Raw genomic sequence first — 26530 nt, forward strand, 5'->3', positions numbered from 1 at the left:
GTGTTTGTCAAACCACTTTCTAAATACAATAGAAAATGCAAATAATTTTTTTGGTTCATTTAATTGTTTGCATTTCTTTTAAAGGCTGTCAGCTTTTGTGCTGCAATGTTTCTTGAAAGCTCGGCCATTCATCTTAGTAGACCCTGTAGTACTGCACAAAACACTCACCTGGCTTCTAAAACATCAGAAGAAAAATGGTGAATTTGAGGAACCTGGAAAAGTATTGCATACTCCTCTACAAGGAGGACAGAAGAGTCCGGTTACACTAACTGCATATATTATGGCTGCCCTCATCGAATATCCAGGACTCATGGTAACAGGGTATTTTTCATATTGCATGTACTGAAATATATATTATAGAAAAATATTTATTTTGTTTTCATTTCTAATAAGACATCCTGAAGAAACTTGGTTAGCAGCATGACTCATGCTGTCTTGAATTACTTCAAATATAAGAACTGTAGGGGAGCATTACTGCATAAATAGGGATTACGTAACCACAGTTTATTTCATTTCTGGGCTTGAGGGGAAGTAACTTTTACTTGTTTAGTTTTTCCTATATTTTTAACAGTTAAAAAGTAAGACATTTGTGTACAATAATTATGTTCATAACACAACCAACTTTTGGATCAACAGCAAAAACATATGTGAGGAACGCTGAACTTGATGGACGCAAGTCTCTTTTCAGCAATGTAACTATGTAACCAATGGGCTAACTATGTTTATTACAAAAGATAACTATGCAGATGGCAATGTGAAATTGCTAGCTGGCCAGGGAGGGGGGCTCTTACTCCCTGGTGGTCCAGTGGCATTGGTGGTTCAGTGGGGGGGGAGAGGGGGGCTGGCAGAGCTGTTATTATGGCAATTTGCATTGCCATAATACAGACTGGGGGGAGAGGGGGGCTGGCAGAGCTGTAACTTACCTGTCCTGCAGCTCCTGTCAGCTCTCTCCTCCTCCGCGCCGTCCGTTCAGCACCTCGGTCAGCTCCCACTGTAAAATCGAGACTTAGAGTGGGAGCTGACAGAAGAGCTGAACGGACGGCGTGGAGGAGGAGGGAGCTGACAGGAGCTGCAGGACAGGTAAGTTACAGCTCTGCCAGCCCCCCTCTCCCCCCAGTCTGTATTATGGCAATGCAAATTGCCATAATACAGACTATTGACTCGAGTATAAGCCGAGTTCCGGTTTTTCAGCACAAAAAATGTGCTGAAAAACTCGGCTTATACTCGAGTATATACGGTAAACTGTTTACTAAATGCTACAGGGATATTCACTAACATGAGCATTCAAAGTGAATTAAATGTATGTTTCACATTTTAGGCCAAAGTAGCTAAACTAGAAGCATAGCTGACTTAAACAAGCTTTCCACTTCCGCTTAAATGTGGAATGTTCTTTGGATTTATTTTGAATTCTCAGTAACTAAAAATAGGGCTAAGGGCTTTGAAGGAAAACAAATGTGTATTCCTGACCCTATAGAGTTAAAAACACATTTTTGCCCTCCAAACCTCTCTGTCCCCCCTTAAAATGAAAGAAAGCTTACCTTTATTCTAGCACTGCGCAAGTCCTCCGCCTCTAGCTCTGCCAAGGCTCCACCCCCTTGGATGAGATCATCAAAACTGACAATCTCAACCAATCCAGTGCTTTCTCATGAGGAAGTAATTTCTGAAGTAAGAGGAACATTAAAGGAACACTATAGTCACCTAAATTACTTTAGCCAAATAAAGCAGTTTTAGTGTATAGATCATTCCCCTGCAATTTCACTGCTCAATTCACTGTCATTTAGGAGTTAAATCACTTTGTTTCTGTTTATGCAGCCATAGCCACACCTCCCCTGGCTATGATTGACAGAGCCTGCATGAAAAATAAAAACTGGTTTCACTTTCAAACAGGTGTAATTTACCTTAAATAATTGTATCTCAATCTCTAAATTGAACTTTAATCACATACAGGAGGTCCTTGCAGGGTCTAGCAAGCTATTAACATAGTAGGGGATATGAAAATCTTAATTAAACAGAACTTGCAATAAAGAAAGCCTAAATAGGGCTCTCTTTACAGGAAGTGTTTATGGAAGGCCGTGCAAGTCACATGCAGGGAGGTGTGACTAGGGTTCATAAAGGGGTTTAACTCCTAAATGGCAGAGGATTGAGCAGTGAGGCTGCAGGGGCATGTTCTATACACCAAAACTGCTTCATTAAGCTAAAGTTGTTCAGGTGACTATAGTGCCCCTTTAATTTTTCTTTTACGAACCTCAGATTACCTACTTGCATGCATATATTTGCATGGTTTTGCTTTGAATATCAAAATGAAATTAAGACTAAAAATAACATATCTGTTGTTCCCTAATATTCCCAGGGTCCGATTTGAAGATTTAAAGCAGGTTTCCCCAAACTCCGGCCCTCCAGATGTTGCTGAACTACAACCCCCATGATTCTCAGCCTATCTATTTCATTTATAGAATCATGGGAGTTGTAGTTCATCAACATCTGGAGGGCCGGAGTTTGAGGAATCCTGATTTAAAGGATAGTAAACCAAGTGATTATCCTCTAAAAGTTTGAGTTTGATTTGCTTTAAATTTCTCAGATGTTTTTACACATTTGGGGGGAAAAAACAAACTTTGTGAAAACACAGTTTTTATAGTTTTAAGTCTAATAAGGACAAATCTTTGCTGCTAGAGATTTTGGATGCATTCTGTAACTACTTACAAGGTGATCTATTAGCAACATCTTACTTTCAATTGAATTTTCAGTAGAAGTTAGGTGAAATAATTTACTTTACTTCAGCTATGTCACTTCATGTAATTGGCTTTTCCTGCCACATTAAGCTGACATAAATATTAGTCATCTTGCACTTTAAAAAACATCTCCAAATCCAAATAATATTTGTTTTTCTATATTTAATATTTACTGAGACATAATTTATGTTTAATACTGCATGTAATAATAATATAAACATATAATAGGCTACAGCTATAGTCAAGTGAGGTATTGTTCTGAAAGTATGCAGTGAAGGTTAACGAGAACACAAAAAGATTGGGCAGTAGCTAAAGATTTCCTAATGAGTTGTTACTAAGGCTACGGGAATTATTACAAGAAGTTCATGATGCTGCCTTCTGAGAACAAATTCTTGGCTGGGCAGTTTGTTTTCATGAAATGGTTGTAGAACATATAAGAGTCAATGCGTCTGTCAAAATACTGGAATTGATTAGGTGGAGAAATGACTAGAAATAAACTGGGTCTATTGAAGATTTGACTAGAAATAACTGTGAAGTGGCCAGGTTACTGATGATTGCCTGACACCATATAAATTTAAGCACACATTTACATATTTACATAGGCTGAAAAGAGACATGTGTCCATCAAGTTCAGCCTTCCTCACATTTTTGCTCTTGATCCAAAAGAAGGCAAATAACCCAGTTTGAAGCACTTCCAATTTTGCAACAAACTAGGGAAAAAATTCCCTCTTGACCCCAGAATGGAAGTCAGTTTTATTTTTGGATCAAGCAGCTATTACCCTACATTGAAAAATGATATCCTTGAATATTCTGTTTTTGCAAGTATGCATCTAGTTGCTGTCTAAACATCTGTATGGACTTCTTCTTCAGGCAGAAAATTCCACATCCTTATTGTTCTTACAGTAAAAAAAAACAAAAAACTTCTCTTTGCCTTAGACTAAATCTTCTCTATGTTTGGTTTCTAATGAATAGTCAGTATCTGTCACAACTACTGCAACAAAAGAATATTAAGTATATATTACATTGTTTCTTAATCCTATGAAATCTGGTGGAAGTAAAAAGGTCAGCATGCTCCAAAAACCATTTCAAACAAAAATCATCAAATGATCAGTACATAGAAGCATATATTCTATTATGAGTGTTTAAAGAGGAAGAGATGGGGTATGGGACTTCATCAATTCATGTGATTGAAGTGATATCTTAGATCACTCCTAGTAAAGTTGAAGCAGCAAGGTTGAGTTAATCCTACTTCAGATGACAACCATTCAGTCAGCACAAGTAGCACTTATATCATTCTGTAGAGTGGCTGTACATTTGAATTTCACTTTGAATTCTCTTAGAATTCCTACCTAGTTTTAGATTGTAAGCTTGTTTGGGCAGGCCCTCTTCATCTATTGTTACCATAAGTCAAATGTGTTTTGTTAGACTTAATACTTATTTCAATCTGATAAAAAAAGGAATAGAAGGTCATGGAATCTAGCATTTACATCCCTTTTATACAAAGTGCTAGATGGCTCATGAGCTTAAAATCTAAGAACAGAGGGAGCAGGTGAATTTTAAGGTAATGGACAGGAAGCCTAAGAATTTTAAAAAGACAGAAAGCATGCTTGATTCAGTAATATAGGGACATGTTCCTGTAATACTGAAAAAGCCAGTAGATGACAATATACCACTCACTACAGATTTAACTATAAAGCCCATCTGCTTATATATGTACTGTATTTTACACATAATTCCCTTAGTGGTAGAGTTAGAGTAAGGTTGACATAAGGGTTAGTATTAGGGTAAGGGTTAATGCTTCTTTAGGGTTAGGGATAGTGCAGAGTTAAGGGTAAGGTAGGGTAGAGTAGGTAAATGGTTGTTAGTGTAAGTATAAGGTAAGGGATATGGTTTGTATAGCATTAGGAGAGGTAGGCAGTGGTGTATTTCCCACGAGGTTAACAAGGAAGCCTTGGGCGGCACTTTTAGGGGGGTGGCAAAAATGCAGCACCCTGGCAGATGCCCTGTTATCCTCTTTCATGGGGGGCCCAAGAGCTGCCCACCTCAAGGCCCCTTGAGGCTTTAAAATGCTCCCAATGTGGCCGTGGGGTAGGGGTAGCGGCGCGAGGGAGCCCTCTGTGCTCTTCCTGCTCAGCTCCCTAGCACCCCACAGTGATGCTGGGAGCCGATATATAACATCACCTGGCTCCCGGCATCCACTGAGCGGCATGCAAAGGAGCTGAGCAGGAAGATTACAGCTCCCTCGCTGCCACAACTGTACGCCTGCCTGCACGCCCAGCCAACCAGCCACCAGCCCAGTAGCCAGACCAGCAGCCCAGCAGCCAGCCACCAGAGCAGCAGCCAGCTCCACTGGACCCCAGGGGAAGAATCCACTCCAGCTCTCCCAAAGGTAGGGAGGCTGGGTGGATTAAAATTTATATTTTAAAAATATCTATAATACATTGCAAGTGTGTGAATGTTTCAGTATCAGGGTGTATGTGTAATGAAAATATACCCCAACACGCAGGATTCAACTCAACAGAAGACAACACAGAGGGGAGATACGTCTACCGGACCTTAGAATGGCCGGACTCGACGTATATGAGAGGAGTACAGAGTCAGGAGTGATCCGAGGTCAAGGGCACAAAGAGACAGCGTAAACTAAGACTAGCCGGGGTCTGGTACACAGTAAACAGCAAGCCGGCAAACAGAACAGATAAGGATAAAGAAATAACGTAGTCAGAAACAAAGCCAAGGTCAAGTACGAAGGAACACAACTGAACACAACAAGTGCTAAAGGGAACTGAAACAGAAACCACGATAGGGCAATTTTGATTGGCCCCTGTCATATCCACGCCCCCAAAAGGTAAGTGTATGGGGAGTGTGGCATGACAGGGACCAATGGGAGGCCTTTGCCAATTTAGGCTCCCACTGTCCCTTTAAGAGCACGCCCGATACCCGCGGCGCGCTCTTAGAGTCAGGCGGGACACGTGACCGCTTCTCGCGGTCACTGCCCGCCTTCCTGTCACAGACGGCGGATGAGCCGCGCGTGGCTCGTGCAGCAGCAGGACCGCGCGCGGTTTGAACAGAGGACCCCGGCCGGTCCCTGGAATGGGTAAGTACCGCTACAGTATGTCAGTGAATGTGTGTGTGTGTGTGTGTCAGTAAGTGTGTGTGTCTGTCAGTGAAAGTGTGTATCTGTCAGTGAATGTGTGTTTCTGTCAGTGAATGTGTGTGTGTGTGTCTGTCAGTGAATGTGTGTGTCTGTCAGTGTATGTCTGTGAGCGAGTGTGTATCTTTTAGTGAGTGTGTGTGTCTGACAATGAATGTGTGAATCTGAAAGTGTGTGCCTGTCAGTGAATGGGTGTGTCAGAGTGAGTCTGTCATTCAGACTGTGTGTTTGTCTTAAACAGGCAGGAGCAGGGTAAATTTGGTGGGGGAGAGGGGTGCCCAAGTTTTGACATGCCTAGGGCAGCACATATCCAAAATACACCACTGGAGGTAGGTTTAGGGTTAGTGTTAATTACCAAATATGAATTTAAATCCTAGACATATAAGGCATTTAACAATCAGGACTGATATGTGAATCTATTTTGAGTTAGTTGCATTGGACGTGTAAAAAAATATTTTTTTCACTCTTAATCTTGTAGATATTAAAATAGAGTCCTTTCTGTCCTTTAACCCCTTAAGGACACATGACATGATGTCATGATTCCCTTTTATTCCAGAGGTTTGGTCCTTAAGGGGTTAAACATATCATATTATTATTTACAATATGTGAAGTAGCACTTAAAAGAAAACCATTAAAATCTCACTCCAGACCTCTAATGCACTTTAACCCCTTAAGGACCAAACTTCTGGAATAAAAGGGAATCGTGACATATCACACATGTCATGTGTCCTTAAGGAGTTAAATAACTATTTTTCTTCAGTATATATTAATGAGGATCCTATGGTAAGCGATAAGCAAATGATTGCTGCAAAAAACTTGCAGATAACTTGTGATTGGATAACTCGAGACAAGGTGCTACAGCTATTAAGGGAAATTAATGTAAATAAAGCTCTGGGGCCTGACGGTATCCACCCACGAGTACTTAAGGAGCTAAGTGGGGAAATAAGTGAACCTCTGTATTTAAATTTTCAAGATTCTTTTGTTTCAGGTATTGTACCGGAGGATTGCAGATGTTGTTCCTATATTTAAAAAGGGTTGCCTGGAAATTATAGACCTGTGAGCTTAACTTCTGTGACTGGGAAATTATTTGAACGGCTATTAAGGAATAATATTCAGGAATTCATTGGGAAGAACTGTGTTATTAGCAATAATCAGCATGGTTTTATGAAACATAGGTCATGTCAAACTAACCTAATTGCATTCTACGAAGAAGTAAGAAAAGTATAGATCAGGGTGTTGCAGTGGATGTGATCTACTTGGATTTTGCCAAGGCATTTGATACGGTTCCTCACAATAGGTTAGTCTTCAAACTAAGAGAAATTGGTCTAGATGAATATTCTTGTTCTTGGGTAGAACATTGGCTTAAGGATAGAGTACAACGAGTTGTCATTCATGGTACATTTTCAAGCTGGACAAAAGTGGTAAGTGGTGTCCCTCAGGGTTCTGTTTTGGGACTGCTTCTATTTAACACATTTATAAATGATCTTGAAATGGACATTGAAAGCCATGTATCAGTGTTTGCAGATGACACAAAACTTTGTAAAGTAATAAAATGTGAGCAGGATATTGCATTGCTGCAGAGGGATTTGGACAGATTGGGGGACTGAGCACTAAAATGGCAGATGAAATTTAATGTAGAGAAATGCAAAGTTATGCACTTTGGGGTTAAGAATGCACAAGCAATTTACACCCTAAATGGTAGTGAACTAGGGATAACCACACACGAGAAGGATTTGGGAATTGTTATAGACAACTAATTAGTCAACAATATGCAATGTCAATCTGCCGTTGCTAAGGCCAGTAAGGTTTTGTCATGTATAAATAGGGGCATAAATTATCGAGATGAAAATATAATTTTGCCTCTTTATAAATCGCTGGTAAGACCACACCTTGAATATGCTGTGCAATTTTGGGCACCTGTTCTAAAGAAAGATATCATGGCAGTAGAAAAAGTGCAGAGATGAGCTACAAAATTGATAAAAGGAATAGAGGATTTTATGTTATGAAGAAAGGTTAAAAAAATTACATTTCTTTAGTTTGGAAAAACTGCGCCTGAGAGGGGATATGATAACATTATACAAATATATTCGGGGCCAGTACAAACCATTATCTGGAAATCTATTCATAAACAGGGCTATACATAGGACACAAGGTCACATATTTAGGCTGGAAGAAAGGAGAATTCATCTAAGGCAAAGAAAAGGTTTTTTTTTTTACAGCAAGAGCAATAAGGATATGGAATTCTTTGCCTGAAGAGGTGGTTTTGTCAGAGTCCATACAGATGTTTAAACTGCAATTGGATAAATACTTGCAAAAACATAACATACAGGGATATAATTTCTAATTAGTGGGGTAATAGCTGCTTGATCCAAGAAGACATCTGACCGCTATTTTGGGGTCAAGAAGGAATTTGTTTCTAGTTTGTTGCAAAATTGGAAGCGCTTCAGACTGGGTTTTTTGCCTTCTTTTGGATCAACAGCAAAAACATACGTGAGGAAGGCTGAACTTGATGGACACAAGTCTCTTTTCAGCTATGTAACTATGTAACTTGCTTTACATATTATACAGTGCTGCAGAATATGTTGGCACTCTGTAAAAAAATTGTAATTGCAAGTACCATACATACTCGAGTATAAGTCGAGTTTTTCAGCAAATTTTTTGTGCTGAAAAACCCCAGCTCGACTTATACTCGAGTCAATGACTGTATTATGGCAATTTACATTGCCATAATACAGACAAGGACCGCCGGGCTCATTACAAGCCCAGCGGTCCTGTTGGGGGCTGGCAGAGAGCTGTAACTTACCTTTCCTGCAGCTCCTGTCTGCTCCCTTCTCTCTCCTCCGCTGACAGGAGCTTACAGCTTCCTGCCAGCCCCCTCCTAAACAGTGCACACCACTGGACCACCAGGGAATGAGAGCCCCCTCCCTGGCCAGCTAACAAGCAGGGAGGGGGGACGAATAAAAATAAATAAAAAATTAAATATAAAAATAAAATATTAATAATATTAAAACAAATAATAAAATAAAAAAATATGAATAATATAACAAAAAAATAAAATTAAAATAATAATAATAAAAAAAATTATAAAAATGCCCACCCCCCACCAAGGCTCTGCATCACATACACAAACACACTCTGCATCACACACACACACTGCACTCATACACACACTGCATTCATACACATACACACACTGCATTCATACACACACTGCACTCATACACACTGCATTCAGACACACACACACACACTGCATTCAGACACACACACACACTGCATTTATTATATACACACACTGTAAATAAATATTCAATTAATATAATTTTTTGGGGATATAATTTTATTTAGAAATTTACCAGTAGCTGCTGCATTTCCCACCCTAGTCTTATACTCGAGTCAATAAGTTTTTCCAGTTTTTTGGGGGTAAAATTAGGGGTCTCGACTTATATTCGGGTCGACTTATACTCGAGTATATACGGTACTTCTGCATTTTGCACATTGTAAAATATTAAGATGAATTGTCCTTAATTTCATAAGATATGCAAATCTTCTTTGTATAAATTCAACATTAATTTCATGTGCACTATTTCATTATAAATCATTTACTATTTTATTTAAAGCATATGTCTCTTTCTCCTAGAACTCTAATCACATTACAGATGCTACAAATTATTTAGAGTCCCAGATGAATGAAATCGTTAATGATAACTACACCTTGAGCCTTGTGACATATGCACTGTCATTGGCTGGGAGAAGTAAAGCAAAAGAAGGACTAGATATCTTAAATAAAAGAGCAGAACAAGAAGGTACAAAAATGTAGAGCAAACATTTATGTGTGCAAAAAAAGCTCCTTTCTTGGTTGATGCACCCTTTCCCTTTAATAATTGCATTTTTTAAGCGTAAGAATCTTTATTAGGTTCTTAATATTAAGTTTAACTAGTAATACAAGTTTTAAAGATAGGCAATATTTCAATATTTGATTACGTTTGTATTTTGTACAGGAGTTAAGCATCTATATATTACTGTTAATCTTGACGTTATTTAACTAGTATATCTTAGTCCACCCATTGCACAGTGCTACGGAGTCTGATGGTGCTATATAAATAATAAAATAATATTAATAATATCATGCCATTTTGAAACACAGTTGCTGGTTCGTTTTTGATTGTGAAAGTTAAAGGACCACTATAGTCACCCAGATCACTTCAGCTCAATGAAGTGGCCTGGATGCCAGGTCCCCCAGGCTTTAACCCTGCAGCTGTAAACATACCAGTTTTAGAGAAACTGCTATGTTTACATTGCAGGGTTAATCCAGCCTCTAATGGCTGTCTTGCAGACAGCCGCTAGAGGCGCTTCCGCAACACTTAATGTGAAAATTGCATTGAGCACGCAGAACGTCCATAGGAAAGCATTGAGTAATGCTTTCCTATGGGCGGTTTGAATGTGAGCGTGGCTCTGGCCGCATATGTGCATTCGGCTCCACTCGGTTGCTGACGTCGGAGGGGGAGGAGAGACCACTAGCGCCGAGGGAGCCCGGTGCTGAATTAAGGTAAGTGGTTGAGGGGGTTTAAACCCCTTCAGCCCAGCAGGAGGGGGGCCCTGAAGGTGTTGGGGACCTAAGCACTATATAGTTCCAGGAAAGCAAGTTTGCACTATAGTGGTCCTTTAATGTCAAAGAAAAGTTAATACTTCTTAAATGTGTTGAAATTGGAAGATCAATTCCAATTTTGACCCCTGTCCCACTATCCTGAGTTTTTTTTGTTTTTTTTTAAGGTGCCCCACTTGTAAAGTAGAATTCCACCAAAAACACTAAATTAAACTCTAGAACTCTAAACTCTAAACTTGTTTTTCTTTAGACACTTTTCAGTGTCAAAGTGGTCTCAGTTGCAATTGGACAGTGTGTGCTTTTTTAACCAGCTTATTATGAGCAACGGCTGGTTAACAGTAGAGTCACAGTAAAAGTTAGTTTTATATATAGTATATAGTTTTGAATCTGAAAGCCACAAATAATATAAAACAGTTACCCAAATAGCTTGCTTGTTTCACAACCATAGTACCAAATAGGAATGGTCTTTAATACTCTCATACTATCAGTGCATCCAAAGCTGGACGGCTAAGACCGATATTCACTAGTGTATTAGAGCATAGAGCTATAGGCACTGACTCAGCCACAGTTTTTGTTAAACCACTTGAAACCTGTTTAACACTAACTGCATAGTTGGTGTCTGAGGATTCTTTGCAATATACCTTCAAATTGTAGGCATCTGTGGGCATGGCCCTTTTCACCTATTTATTTTCCAGTATGTCATATGTGTTTTGTTAAACTTTTGTACTAATCGGCTGAATATGTGAGCTCTTTATAAATAATTGTAATTGTAACATAACCATGAATTTTTTTGCACTTTAAAAACATCCTCTCTTTTGTATAGGTAAAAGCACATTTTGTAATCCAATAAGTAACAAATATGTGAAGTTGAACAAAGGGATTAATTAAAAAGAAAAAAAAATAAGACTTTTCTTTGAAGCTCACAATTCAATTTGGCATTTACATATTGGAAAATTAAACTCTAAATCAATTGTATTCTATTAAGGTCTTTTGTTACTGTTACATTATAAAATATGTTTTCAACCATAGTAAATAAAATCAATATTTATTTGTTTTGTTAGGAAGGCTAAACTCCTGGGGACATTCTTATCCATAGTACTGGCTTACAAACTTTCAGATAACTGACACTTCAAAGTATCCAATATTAATGACTACTGAACAAGCTTACATTTTCCAGTTTGATTTTACTTGGTATTTTCCTGGTAGGGTTCCAGTATCATCCTTCCCATCTGAGTATTAATGAAACATTTAACTGGCTGTCACTTGCCATTATGTTCCAAGGATTTTATGTTTTCGAGTGCTAACATGCCCCAGTTACTGGATTTTTTATTATTTATTTTTGGACTTTTGAATAAATAGTTATTACATGCTGCATTATATTAAATTACAGTATTGCAATATTACTATGTACTGGCATCCACCATCAAATGAAGGAAGAAAAACAAAGTGAAAAGGCCAGCTCATTTTTAATAATCCTAACATTGTAGAATCAATATTTTATCTGTTACAATTGTAAAGCAGAGTAGAATAAGTTAACACTATATTAATTATTCTAAAAATAACATATTTTTAATTGTTTGCTAATTTATGTACCATTTTGTGTATTTAGCAGTCCTTATGTATTGTTGATATCCAGTGCTATTTTCTAATCAAATAGTCATATTTTGTGTCACATAAACAAGACTATATAATTAAATATAATCATACAAATGTAGTAGAGAAACCTGACCACCACACTTTGACCAAAAATCTGTAACACCTCCTAGAAAATCCTATGCAAGATGGGCTTGTAATTTAAAGTGATAATGTGTCTTCAGTCAGACAAAATGAGAAAATGCATTTGATATAATATATAGTGCTAACTGTGTAGTATATTGGGTAAGGGAGAATTAAGAGGTATAGTTTGAGATGATTGGAGAGATGTAAAGGGGAGCAAGGTAGTGGTGGGATTTGCATACAAGGGTAAGACATTTGAAGTTAGAATACAGGAAAAATCAGAAGTCAGTTGAGTTTATCAGTTGAGTTTATAAGTAGCATTCATTCACATGGAGAAACTGGCATGTTGACAAGGATATGGACATGGATTTTTTTTTAATTTGAAGCAGATTGGTGGAATGTTGCAGCAGATCAAGGAGAAATGAGTTCCAGTAGTCATGTTTGGTCAATGCAACAAATGGAAGTAACAGTTGATATATTTTATTAAAGACTAGTAAAAAGGTGTAGTTGCCTCCTAGGTTTAGGGATGTTAAGCAATTTTAGTTGGGTTTATTTGGATGGATTGCAAAGATATGCAGGTGGCGATGTAAGACACGGAAGAAGATATGTTGGAGAAGAGGTAAGGTGCAAATTAGGGGTAGGAGAACATGATCTGTATGTTATCTGCAAATAGATTGAACCAAGGATTAAACCTTCTGTTGCATCCACTGGAAGAAATAAAGAAGGATAAGGATGGAAGGCAAAATCAAATTATGTGCTTGGAAGTAGAATGTTGTTTTTGTGGTGTGGACAGGCCAAATGTCTGCCTGACAGAGGGGAGAATTGTGTGAATAGATAAAACAATAAATACAATAAGATAGGTGGTGGGAACAATTCTTCATTACCTTGGAAAATGGGGAAGGAGGGAGGTTGATCAGAAACTGATAGGTAAGGCAGAATCAAGGAATATTTTATGATGTATAGTAATCTTTATTTCAATACATGCTTGATGCTAAAATTGCATTGACTGTCACAATATCGATGAACTGTTTTATAATATTAACACTAATTTATAAAATAAATAGCCCAACACAATTTTTTACTAGAAAAATATTTTTTCAGGTGATTTAAGGTTTTGGAAGTTATGTTTCCCAAAAGCATCTGGATGGTGGCAACCGTGTTCAACAGATGTAGAAATGGCATCCTATGTATTACTGTCACATATCAAACAGAATCGGTTGACTGAAGGACTACCGGTGATGAAATGGTTAAGTCAACAGAGAAACCATCTAGGGGGATTTTCATCTACTCAGGTCAGCGACTAATATTAATGCTTCCAGAAAAAGAATTTTAGGCATTAAATTGAGGCAAAGAACAGTGAATTTTGAAAATAGAATTTTGCATAACATCCCTACCCAACTTAATTGCATTATGCACAACATGTAGAAAATTACATTTTAAAACATAAAATAAACGTTTGTATGTTGCTCACACTGCACACTGCTGTACACTGTTGACTGTTATTATAACAGCAAAACTCAAGGGACATTCTGGGTGCCAGCACAGCTTAAATGACCACTCTAGGCACCCAGACCACTTCAGCTTAATGAAGTGGTCTGTGTGCCAGGTCCTTCTAGGGTTAACCCATTTTTTCATAAACATAGCAGTTTCATGAATATGTTTGTGAATGGGTTAAGCCTTCCCCTATTTCCTCTAGTGGCTGTCTCACTGACAGCCGCTAGAGGCGCTTGCGTGATTCTCACTGTGAAAATCACAGTGAGAGCACGCAAGCGTCCATAGGAAAGCATTATGAATGCTTTCCTATGAGACCGGCTGAATGCGCGCGCAGCTCTTGCCGCGCGTGCGCATTCAGCCGACGGGGAGGAGAAGAGGAGGATCGGAGGAGGAGAGCTCTCCGCCCACCGCTGGAAAAAGGTACGTTTTAACCCCTTTCCCCTTTCCAGAGCCGAGTGGGGGCACCCTCAGGGCACTCTAGTGCCAGGAAAACGAGTATGTTTTCCTGGCACTAGAGTGGTCCTTTAAGTGCATTTAATAGGTTTTATTCTGGTATTCATGCTGTCTTATTCATCATATTCAAACATCTTCTACTTTCTGATTGGAAGTACAATGACAAATGCACCACAGCTAATGAGATCAGTGTGAGTTGAGCTTCTGAACTAATCTGCCAAACAACCAATCATTGCCTGCTTAATATGATTACATAGTAATCTAAATACAAAATATATGCCCCCTTTTTCATTAGCCTAACACTGATGACATGTATACAGATTAATTTGCCTCGGTTGTTAATTTAATTTATGTCTCTGGTAGTTTATAAAATGCATTATTATAAAATGCCTTATTAGCCTCTACCCTCAGAAGCCAAAGTGTGGTGGATGGGGCAGCAGCCATTCACTGGGAGTTAATCCACTATTTATTGCTTTCTATCCCACTGTACACATGGTGGCAGCCATAAAGTCATTTGTGCGCCTGCCCACAGGTGATATTGGGTCCTGAGAACCCCATGTTATTTTTTTTTTCAAAACCTCTACTTACCCTTTTTTGGGTAAGAAGTTGCTGAATCCTTTCTGAATCAATGTTATTATTTATGAATTATGCTTGTTTCTATGCCTGCTTTAAAACTGAATGCATGAAGTCTTAAAACATATTTTTGGCAAAGTATTTCAAGCTAGTGTAAGTCAAGAAAAATATAAATGTTTTGCATTAATTAGCAATTTTATTCACTAACCTGTTATATTGTTAGGAATTCAAGTGAATGACATATTTCATGCCAGAATAGCCAAGAAAAAAAAGATTGCAGGCATTTTGCTTTGAATCTTTAACAATATTGCATTTTTGTGAATAACCATGAAGAAGTGAAGACGTCTGGAGGTAAAACACAAAAAAGCCTGCCACCGGGGGCGGAGCCTGACTGGCAAGAGGAGCAGACGTGTGTGTCCTGAGCTCCTGCTGAAAGAGCAAAAAAAGCGATTTTAACCCCGGCCAAACAGCGACTAAATCCACTGACAGGCAGTACAGAGCCCAGAGGGGACTCAGCGACATACCCCAAGACCTTACCAAACAGAGTGGTCGCGGGAGACCGGAGAGACACTGTTGCGGCCTACTACACCGGAGCTGGGGAGAGGCGGACGATCTCCCTGCTTATTGGTAACCCACGAGAACACGCAAACTCCTACCCCCCCCACTGGACTGGCGAGGTCATCCCGGTCCCCAAATCGACTGCCTACATCAAGCGACACAACTACAACATACAGACCTAAAACAGGTCCAACCAAGCGAGGGGAGCCGAATCAAAATGGTGACTGAAACATGGCATGGCGAGACGGCACACGAGCGGCGTGCACCAGCCCTTTGCTCTGTGGACCGAATGCTACAGTGGCTGAACTAGCACTTTCAACAGCTATGGGTCAAGCTGGAGAACCACCTGTTATCTAAGCCGCTCAAGCCCCGAGTTCAAAAACAGGGCGGCAGGAGTCGGAGAGAGCAGAGGACCCCCTCAGGCCTAAAGCATCTGGACAAACCTGCGCCTCAAGTTACTGGCCCACCTGGGCCGAGGGCCACCAAGGGCTTGACCCGAAGACATCGTCCACACGGACGGAGGGACGACCACCACAGAAGATGGCAGACCATCAGATCCCCCCAGTACTCCCGCCAGGGGGAAGACCCGGCCCATAGAGGAAGCTGGGTCTGTGGTATAAAGATGTCGGCCTTCATCCCGGCCTGGGGCTGGAGGGAAGACTTAGCTCACCCCCGACGAACAGCCACCTTGGTAGCCTCCCCTGCCACAACTGCAGCTGGCCGAACACAGGGCCCGGGGCAGGGGCGCACCCCACAGGAGACTCGTTACCAGGCCACCTGTGGAGCCCGAGCGGCCTACACAAAAACCCAACAGGACGAGCGAGATGCCGGACGCAACCAACACCTTGACCTACCAAAGAGACACATCCAGGCGAACCCGAGAACTTCCAGGGACGGTATGGCTCTACCAAACAGAGGCATTGGCTGACAGTGCCACATGTCCTCGAGTGAGGTACCCATGTACCATGTTGCGGCTACACTACAGCCCGCTGGTACCAAGACAGATAACACTGTTCCCAATATGTTATAGTTAATTTTACATTTGCCTGCATTTATTTATATTCATATACCTATGTTTACTTACACTTGTAACACAACACCAAAGGCACTTCAGGGGTTAAACCCACCACTAGCCGGTTAACACACACTTAGTTAGGTATTTAGACCCAGCAAAGGTGACAAGCAAGTTTAGTTAACAGAGGCCCAAAAGGGTCTCCCCTTCTGGAATCATATCTAGCCAAGAGCTCATTTACCCTACGAACTCAAGCGACGCAGGGGTTAAACTCGCGACACCACTCATGGGCATAGTGCCCTTAATCCGATAGGGTATGTGCAACCAGTGCCTAGGTCTCCACTCCAGCATGTAACCCTACATGACAGGCACGAGCACTGAGTAACCAAAGCCTGAAGAATCAACACTGTACCTACCAAACTCCATGTTACTAGATTGTTTTAAAAAATATAAAATTGTGTTGTCCCTTGCCCGCCTCTCAATCTAATCTCGGGCTCTAAAATGTGGACGCGACATACCGTTTACCATAGCCAACTCGACTAATCAGCAGTTATCCCACTGTGCATCTGCATTGATACTGCATTAATACTGGGTTATCACTGACTTAACATATTGTTTTATGCACTGTTTTATTATTATTGTTTTATTGTTGATGTCTCGCTGTGGCCCAGGACCACAGTGACCTATAGGCCTAAGAGCAGTAAGCTTAGACCCAGGAAAATGAGTAGGGCATAACAGGGTCTTAGACCGCGCTATAAACTCCAGTAAACAAAAGATAACTGTGCAGGTTAGGCATGCCACACGTCCCCTTCTACTTCGATGACTTAACTAGCTTACGGCGGCTCGACAAGCCTGCATAATGTGCTTATTCTAACCAACAACAAGGACTGGACACTTCTCTAAGCACCTCGCAGGCCACAGTCACCGCTAGCAATAGGTGCCCATATTGAAACGCGAACAACTGTACTCTTATTGCATTGTTTAGCCCAGCTTGTTAGTAGTTAATAGTTTTATGCCTCACACAACCCTACCGACAAACCATGCCACGATATACGGCAAAACAAGCCAAGATAAAAACTCAACATGTAAGCATATAGCAGCTATATGAGCGACTATTGAAACGATTTAGCTGGTGTGTAACCTGACATAAAGTGCTAGCTGCATTAATATGGCTAATTCAGCTTTGTTAAGCTCTAATTGTCGATTGTCTTTATTATTTGTCTCCTCTACTTTAACTTAGATACTATAACTGTTTAGTTAACCTGGATAAAAAATACAGAAAAATGTGCATATTCTCATGCCACTGTCTAACATGTATTGATCTTGTTATACGCTGTTGTGGCGTCCGTTGACACCATGTACTCACCTGCACAATAAAAATAAAGAATTAAAAAAAAAAAAAAGCCTGCCACCTGGTATGGTAAGATACAGAAAAGTATACCATCTGTCCAATTAAATTAAAAGATCACTAAAGTCATCCAGACTACTTCATTGGTGACTTCTCATCACAAATGCTCCTCTATGAGGTACATTGAATTCAAAAGAGCCCTAGAGGTGATGCCTCCAGTATGATGATGCAGGAGGAGGAGTGTGTGGCAGCATCTAGGTCTTGTCGCTGGAGAAAAGGTAAGTAAAAGTCTTTTTTTTCAAGTTTTTATTGCGAATGTGGGGTGGAGGGGGGGGGGGGGCTTAACCTTATCACAAACACAAAAAGAAAAGTCATGCGCTCACTCCCATCATTCCTGGGCGGCAGCAACAACTACAGTACACATCAGCTAATACATATAGTAAAAACCAAAGAAAAACAGTTGCCTGCGCTCTCTCCGTAATCCCTATGTATATTTAAACAAATGGAGGTCATTTAGTTACTCCAATGGCCACTGGAGGGAATGCCTGCCTGCCAACGTCAAGGCAGACAACCCTAGACGGGCATTCCCTCCAGTGGCCATTGGAGTAACTAAATGACCTCCATTTGTTTAAATATACATAGCGATTAAGGAGAGAGCGCAGGTAACTTTTTTCTTTGGTTTAAACTTATCACACACTACAAGACTATAGCGTTAGGAATGCAGGTTTGAATTTGTAACGGTATAGTGTTCCTTTAATGCAATACATATATGGTCATATATGGCACAGCATGGTAAAATGAAAGATACAGGTCTGAATGCTACAAATCAGAGTCCTGGTTACATTTAACAACCTTTTCCCTATGCACCTCCCCCACTGCTAGACTAACACAAATATGAACGCTTTAAGTTTCGCCATACAATAATTCTTTTTTTTTTTTATCAGAATATGCTTCTCACATATAATTAGATAAGATGTATCTCACTATAAGATTTTTTTTTTTTCTTCTGACAGGACACTATATTGGCTTTACAAGCAATGTCATCCTTTGCTTCTGTTCATAAAAGAAGGGAGCCCGCATTAAGCATTTCTGTGCATGGCGAAAATATGAGTATGCTAGCAAATTTTACAATCAATTCTGCTAACCAAATTGTGCTACAGAAAAAAGAGGTAAGATTTGCTGCTTAGAACTTATTACTACAGTAATTCAGCAATGCTGACCTAATGCAGTACTTCATGTTATTCACACTGATTCCTTTTATTGTAGATTATTGTTGAACAACCACTGAAACTTAACATTCATGCTGAAGGAGTTGGCTTTGCCATATTACAGGTATGTAATAATACCAAACCAAACCATACACAAGGTCTGTCTGGAAAAAGTCCAGCCTTTTCTAATATAACAAAAACGGTTTGCGTAACATCAATGTAACCTGGGAGCCAAAGAGAATGGACTGGAATGCAAATTAGGGATTATTCTAGCCTCGGTGAGGGAATAATCTAAATTTTATTAAAGACAGGAGGCGAATATTTGCTTTACCTTCTTTACTGAAACCTCCAGCAGAATAGAAACAGTTAACAGAACTTTTCAAAACAACCAATCAGAACAAAGCAACAGTAGTATAAAACCCCTAAGCAGGCTCTTCCACTTCCTCTTTCTTTGATGAGGTCGAGCAGGAGAGCAAGGAAACCAACAAATCCACCTTGTAGCAGACACATCCAGAGAAACAATCGTCAAGCCCAGAGAGAAAACAGATTACACTGCAATAAAAAGGAAAACATTGTGAAAGTAAACTGACAAGGCAAGATGTCATATCCATACAATATCACTTGCACTTCATAATACCTGATGAATAAACAAAGTCTACAGATCTTATGAAGACCTAGTATCTAGTATGTACCTTAACTAAAAGGCATTGACAAAACATAAGTACAACACAAACATTATGAATAAAATGCACACAGAATCATCACTGAATAATAGAAATAACCTTTTTTATGTAAAACAATGCAGTCACAAAACATAACAATATCCACAATTAATTATAAGACCCAAATCCAGGGAGGGAATGTAAAAAAAGGGGGGGGAATATTTGCCTCCTGTCTTTAATAAAATTTAGATTATTCCCTCACCGAGGCTAGAATAATCCCTAATTTTATGGCAGGACAGGAGGCTTCATATTTGCAATTTTAACGCCCAAATAGTAGAACCAGAAGCAATATGAGATAGAGGACTGAAATAAAAGGAGAATGGGAAAACCAATTCTCTAAATCATGCAGCGGTGTAGAAAAAAATGCAGAAGGGACCCAACGGCTTCCAAAGTTTTTGAGGTGACAACACCCTGAACCAAAAGTGTCCCAGAGGAACTCTCAAGGTCAGCCAATGAGAGGATCCACCAAATTCAATGGGCGAGTGAAGATGCAGAAACAGTCCAAAACGGCCGTACGCAGAAATCAACAGCTGTCCATGAGTAGACGGACGAAAGAACCAGATCCTGGATCTAAATGGTCGTGTACAACCTGTCAACAGAGTCTTGGCCTATCCGGAGAATAGGGGTACAACACAGAGGACGAATAGAAATGAAATATGTGTGGAGCAGAAACTGATGTACTGAACGGCAAGAAGGAAGAAGACACTACGTCGATGCCATGATGTCAGAACGCCATGAAATACAAGATCTACTGGGGAAAACCATAATCAGAAAAACTGGCGCAAGGCAAGTCCTTGTCATCAGGTTATTCCTCAAGGAACTACAGAACACACGATACCACTTGACTTGAGGAATAGCGAGAGATAGGGCTCCCGTAAGGTATACTCCTCTTGGTAGACTGCAGACCAAGAGATCCTTACCAATGCCAGAATCTTGAGAAAAGCACATGAGTCGTCCACTAGCTGACATAGGACGTAAATGGCCCCATACGATCCTACCCTGAGAGGGCAACTCAGTCAGACAATGGAGACAGCCATGATAAGGATGTACTCCATTTGCAATACCTTGGGTTGTCTACATTTGCAAATGGAATGCCATCATGGGGGTAATTCTTATTCCTGGGCTACCATATGGTCTCAAAGGCAACGTAACTAATCTGTCGAATTTCAATGTGAAAAAAATGAAATATGTAACACGCTATATTTGACCCTGTAACTTCCCAAAACACCATAAAACCTGTTCATAGGGGGTACTGTTTTACACGTGAGACATCGCTGAATACAAATATGTGTATGTTACTGCAGTAAAAGCAAACAGTATTTTGACATTCACAGTTAAAATGTCACGTAGAACTAAAAAAAATCTTATTTTCTCCCATTTTTTTTAGATTTTTTTTATATTAAATTATGTTCCATACCTAAATATTTGATGTTAAACGAAAGCCCTGTTTCCCCTGAATAAAATGATATATGATAAGTGTGGGTGCATTTAATATGAAAGAGGTGAATTACGGTTGGACAGACATATAGCGCAAATGCCAGGTTTTGTTTTGTTTTGATCACAACTTGTACATTTGGCTGCGGTCTTAAGGGGTTAAATATTAAATTTTAGACCTTTGTTTTATTCTTCTAGATGTATGTTTACTTACTAAAACAAGCAACTTAAGCAACTTCATAATATAATGTATGGTTAATTGTTGACATATAATAACTATTATTCTATTATTATTTCCCTGCAGCTTCATGTCATTTATAATTTGAGAAGTTCGGATTTTTCTGAAAGACAGTTATCCATTCCGAATCATGATGCATTTGATTTAGGAATTACTATACTTGATGATCAAACAAATGTAAATGCTATGAATTTAAAGATATGCACACGGTATGTTGGTAGTTACTACATCTTAATGTATATTTTCTCTCGTGAATCCCGAAGTCCCTAATTTTAGGCCAAAGGAGCCGAACCAAGCTAAAAAAGTTAGATAGTTGATTTTTAATTTGGTTCTTTTTTCCCCAACATTTTGAATTACATTTTAAATTCTGCATGATTTCCATTTTTGGCCATGATTATATTGAAATGTCAGAACATATTATGAATATTTTCAACATGATCACAATGCAAATTATAGACCTATTTTTGTAGCTGAAGTTATAAAATATTATCTTTAGGCATGTTCGACACACATTTTCCATTTTCGTTGTCTTATTAATTTCACAACATTGCGTCTGGTGATGTTTTACGCAAACATTATCAACTTAGGTAAGTTGTTTGTTCTGCTCAAGCAGAGAAGCATTTGATAATTTTTAGGCTATCATTTAATTTGTTGAAAATGTTTTATATGAGTTATCACCTAGGGAGTGGAGTCTGACCGCAGAATATCCCAGTTTTTGCTGTTGAATTTGAAAAGAGACCAATGCTTTCATGTTTGCATAAATATTTTTTTTTCTGATTGATTATGATCATTTAACCTTCACAAAGTTTTTTTGCGGAACTGATAATGAGAAAAGTTTATTTGAAAAAATGTTTATTTCAACTGTGAGCTTGTGATTGTATTGACCTCATTGATGGCTCATCAGCAGCTACTAATATGCAATTAATATGTCAATAATTCTCTATTGAATTATTGTGATTGAACCTTTAGTGAATAATGACCATGAAAACACATCAATTATTGTTAACTATATCAAATTATCTGTTTAGATCCCATTTCCCCCTAATTTAGAAAAATCTATCAGTAGAAATAGATTTGGATGTTGTAATCCTTAATCCTGCACATTCATATATATATATTTATACACGCGTATGCCCTGTTTTGTTTGTTCTTTGTTTAAAGTTCCCAAAGCATTATAGAAAATAATTTAATATACATTGAAAATTTGCAAACATCCTAATAGTTTTATAACCAACAATAGCACCATCTAGTCTAGTGCAAGAGAGGAAGACATGCAGGACAATAATAGCTTATGTACACCACTATTATTATTATTATTATTATTATTATTATTATTAGCACTGGTATATATAAACCAGCACTGTACAATCAGGAAAAAAGACACTACAGTATAAATAAAACAAATCAAAAGGAATAGAGGTAATTGCCCGTGAGCTAAGATATGACATTTACAGCTCTTTTATACAAAGTACTAAGCTAGATGTCAGATGAGCTTACAAACCAAAGGTTATGATGGGGCTTGAGACAATAGGGAGTAGGGAGAAATTTGAAGATAAGGGGGCCTTTGAGAGCATTTGCACAGGCTGCTGAATGTGATGTTATTGAGCAAAGGCATGCTATAAAGGAAGCAGACATTGGAGGATGGGATGGAAAGTGGGAGGATTTAAAGTTGCGGGAGGTTGGGATACTGCTCAGTCAAAATGGAGGCTACTGCTAGTAGTGGGTTTGTTGTGTGAGGCTTATAGATGGGTGAGAATGACGAGATACAAATTAGAGGGCTGAAAAGGAAAGGGGAGGGGAAACCAAACATGTCTAAAATTTAAATGCTTGCCAAAAAGATTTTATTTGCTATAAAATTAATAATCACATATACATTTAAAACTACATGTACAGAAAATTGCATTGAAAAGTAACAATAAAGAAAAGAAAATTGGAAGAAAAAAATATGGCCGCAAAGGAAGTAGTCTAAAGGCATAATAATCATAATTTAGTGTCTTCAAAGCTGCCCTCATTATATCAGAGCTTGCTGAAAGATGCTGGGGAAAATGGAGGTTATTGCTTGTAGTGAATTTTGTGTGCAAGGCCACTCAGCGCTTGCTGGAAGTTGCTGGTGAAAATGGAGGTAATTGCATGTTGTAGATTTGGTGTGTGAGGCCTCTCAGAGATTGATGGGACTTATTTGTGAAAATGTAGGTTATGTTAAGAAATTTAACTGGAAGCCCTGACAGGGCTACCCAGCAGGACTCAACTGTTTAACACTTATCTGGAAATTGTGGAACATTGGTAATTACATAATTCCAGCTAAAATAACCAAACTGGGAAAATTATTTAACACAGCTATTTTTCCAGACTAGAATTTGCAGTTCTAGTGTCAGCTATCTGCAACACTTAGTTTAGTGAGCAAACCAGTATGAGATAGAATGGGAAATGTCAGATATTTGGCTAAATCAGAGATTATATGTATATGGATATGTATTATATTGTGTTTATCTTGATTCTCTATGTTTTCCATTCTAGATATTTAGAGACAGAATCCTCTGCTCAGAGTGGAATGGCTGTAATGCAAGTGGACCTACTTAGTGGCTTTAGTTTGTCTCCTAAAGCTATTGCATTAAAATATCCGATTAACAAAGTGGAAACAAGCAATGGGAACATCAACATTTATTTTGATTCGGTAAACAAAAACATTGCATGCTAAATTGATCAAGTACATTTCCTGTATTTTAATTTATGATAAATATTCGTATTATCCTCTACAACCAGTGCCATTGAATACTCTGGAACCACTACTCTTGTTTAGTCATAGCCATAAGCATGTCAACATGTAAGTGCCTTTTTGAGCATTATGTCTCTGAAGAATGCTTTGACAAACAAATATGGTAATATACTGAAAAGGCAGACTTTATTCAGATTAACGCCAGCCCTGTCTCATTGCTACTCATACATGAAGTTGTTATACAAAATAATTGCAAGTGGGTATTGAATCCCTACTGATATAATGTGTTTGAGAAAGGGTGGAAACAGTGGGATATACATCCATAAATGGTGGGCACGCCCAGTTTAAAAAGCACTTTGGAAACAAGCTAATACACTCACCAACACTCAGTTGTTGACTGACCATAAAGTGGCCCTGTTTCACCTCATTCCTATTGTGCTCTACAATTTGAACATGACTACTTGAGCCATTTATTTTTACTGACCTAAAAGGTGATAGCTCTCTGTTGAGCTGTGGGCTGGCTTCAGTACTAGATGCTCTTCGAGAGAACAGGGGCTAGGAACACATGTCCTAAATACTGTGTAACAAATTAAATATATTAGAGGAGAAGAAACCTTAGTAAGCAGTGCAAGACAGACTTATGAGGCTGTCACCATATATATAGTGCGCTGATGTTAAATTACATTGTTGCATTTGATGGTATGTACAGCAACATGTCGACAATGCATGCATCCAGGTATTATAATTTCCTTGATTTCTATTGAACATACTGCATTTTTTTTTAATTTGCCTACTGTTAATGTTAATCTTTAATAAAACTGTAGAGAGTGTTTTTAATACAAATGTATAATGGACTGCCATCCAAAAGAATTCATATTATGGTTTAAATCTACTTTCTTAGTTATTTTGCTCTGGAGCTCGGTGATACATTGATACACAATCATTATTCTGAGTTCATAGGAAGGAAGAGCACCAGCAATTCAACGGTCAGTGGGTCCTCTACTAGACAGATATGGTACCAGTGGAGAAAGGAATAATTGTTAATGCTCTACTAAGGCCTCACTAATACTGAAAATTGATTAAGATACCAGATCATTTATTAGGAACAGGATATATTAGGGGTCAAAGAGAGATTTGTCCTCTTTGGAGGCTTCCAAAAGCATAACTAACATGAATCATTTGTATATTGTAGCTCAATAAAACACCTGTTTGTGTGGATATTCCTACTAATAGAGAATCAATGGTTGGCTATACCCAAGACGCATTTGTATCTGTCTTCGATTATTATGAACCAGGTATGTGAAAGCTGATATGCATGTTTTAATTAGGTTTTATATTTTTAGATTGATTGTTGTTTCACTTATATAATAAAAAAATTGACTATATGCTTTAGATGATAACTTTAACTACATTTACTACTGAATTTTTCTCACTGCATCAAACACTACTGCATTTAATACATAAAAATGTATGACGTGTCTTGCATCAAAACAGCTTAATTCCAACATGTCTGCTTTATAAGTTAACTCTGAAGGTGTCACGATTCCGGGAACCAAACACGCTAACACACACACAGAGAAAAGGTGCAGTACCGGACCTTAGAGTGGCCGGGCTGAGCACACAAAGAATAGTCAGGAGACAAGCCGAGTAAGGGGAACCAGAAGACGGGATAACGAGAGACAAGCCGAGGTCAAAGGGTAGGAGAAAGTCACAAAGTCAGATAAACAAGCCAGAGAGTACGTAACCATAGAGTAAAGCCAGAGAGTAACATAAGTTCAGTAGCAATACTAGCAAGCAAAGACCACAACAGGGCACTGAGAGACAGGAAAGGTAAGTATTTAAATCCTGTGGTTAATTCTGATTGGATAACTTCCAATCAGAATTAACAATCACACGTGGGGGATATCTATACCCCCCACTGTGATCATTGTGCTGTAGCTTTAACGCCAGGTCACGTGAGTGACCCCGGCGTTCAGATATAAGTGCCGGCTCCCAGCGTGCAGCGTTATACATGCTGCCGCTGGGAGAAGGGGAGGAGGATGCGAGCGGCGTGTCAAGAGGAGAGGACGCCGCTCGCTGACAGGTAAGGGGAGAGGGGACCGTGGGCGGAGAGGGACCGAGGGTGAGTGCTGCGTGAGGATTGCAGCCTCCCCTCACAGCCGCCCGCGGAGACCTGACAGAAGGAAGCAGGTTTCTGTAGTGATGCTTACAAAGGTCTGTTTTAAGAAAAACATGTATTTAATACTATTTACAGAAAAAATGTATAATTGTAATTTTTGGTACAAAATGTATTGCAAATATTAAAAAAAAAATTGCTAAATATATTTTATTGGTTCTGCTAGTGCAAATAAAAAAATCAATATACCCTGAGGAAAAGCTTTATTCGTAGCTTGTCATACCAAAAATACAAGAATGTGTGTAAACTACAGCGCTGTTCTCAAGTGTGTAGTTTAGATTTTTGATTTTCTTCCAAAGTTAAGTTATTCAGAACATTGCCAGTGTTTTGATTAAAAAAACACAAAAAAACAGACCCAAACCCATTGTGTCTAATTTATTTTGTTGATCAATATTT

At 38.9% G+C, this 26530-nt stretch overlaps 1 protein-coding gene across 1 annotated transcript in view; it reads left to right on the plus strand.

Annotated features, from left to right (window-relative positions):
• The window catches only part of CD109 (CD109 molecule), a 188010-nt gene that overhangs the window by 143978 nt on the left and 17502 nt on the right, over window positions 1-26530 (plus strand). Inside the window, exons 25-32 of the mRNA XM_063442994.1 lie at window positions 85-313; window positions 9521-9686; window positions 13304-13494; window positions 18654-18809; window positions 18907-18972; window positions 21309-21451; window positions 23760-23916; window positions 25151-25253. Coding sequence (XP_063299064.1) covers window positions 85-313; window positions 9521-9686; window positions 13304-13494; window positions 18654-18809; window positions 18907-18972; window positions 21309-21451; window positions 23760-23916; window positions 25151-25253 — 1211 coding nt within the window. The remainder of the gene's footprint in view (window positions 1-84; window positions 314-9520; window positions 9687-13303; window positions 13495-18653; window positions 18810-18906; window positions 18973-21308; window positions 21452-23759; window positions 23917-25150; window positions 25254-26530) is intronic.

Source organism: Pelobates fuscus, chromosome 2, assembly GCF_036172605.1.
Source record: "Pelobates fuscus isolate aPelFus1 chromosome 2, aPelFus1.pri, whole genome shotgun sequence".
Classification (NCBI taxonomy): Eukaryota; Metazoa; Chordata; class Amphibia; order Anura; family Pelobatidae; genus Pelobates; species Pelobates fuscus.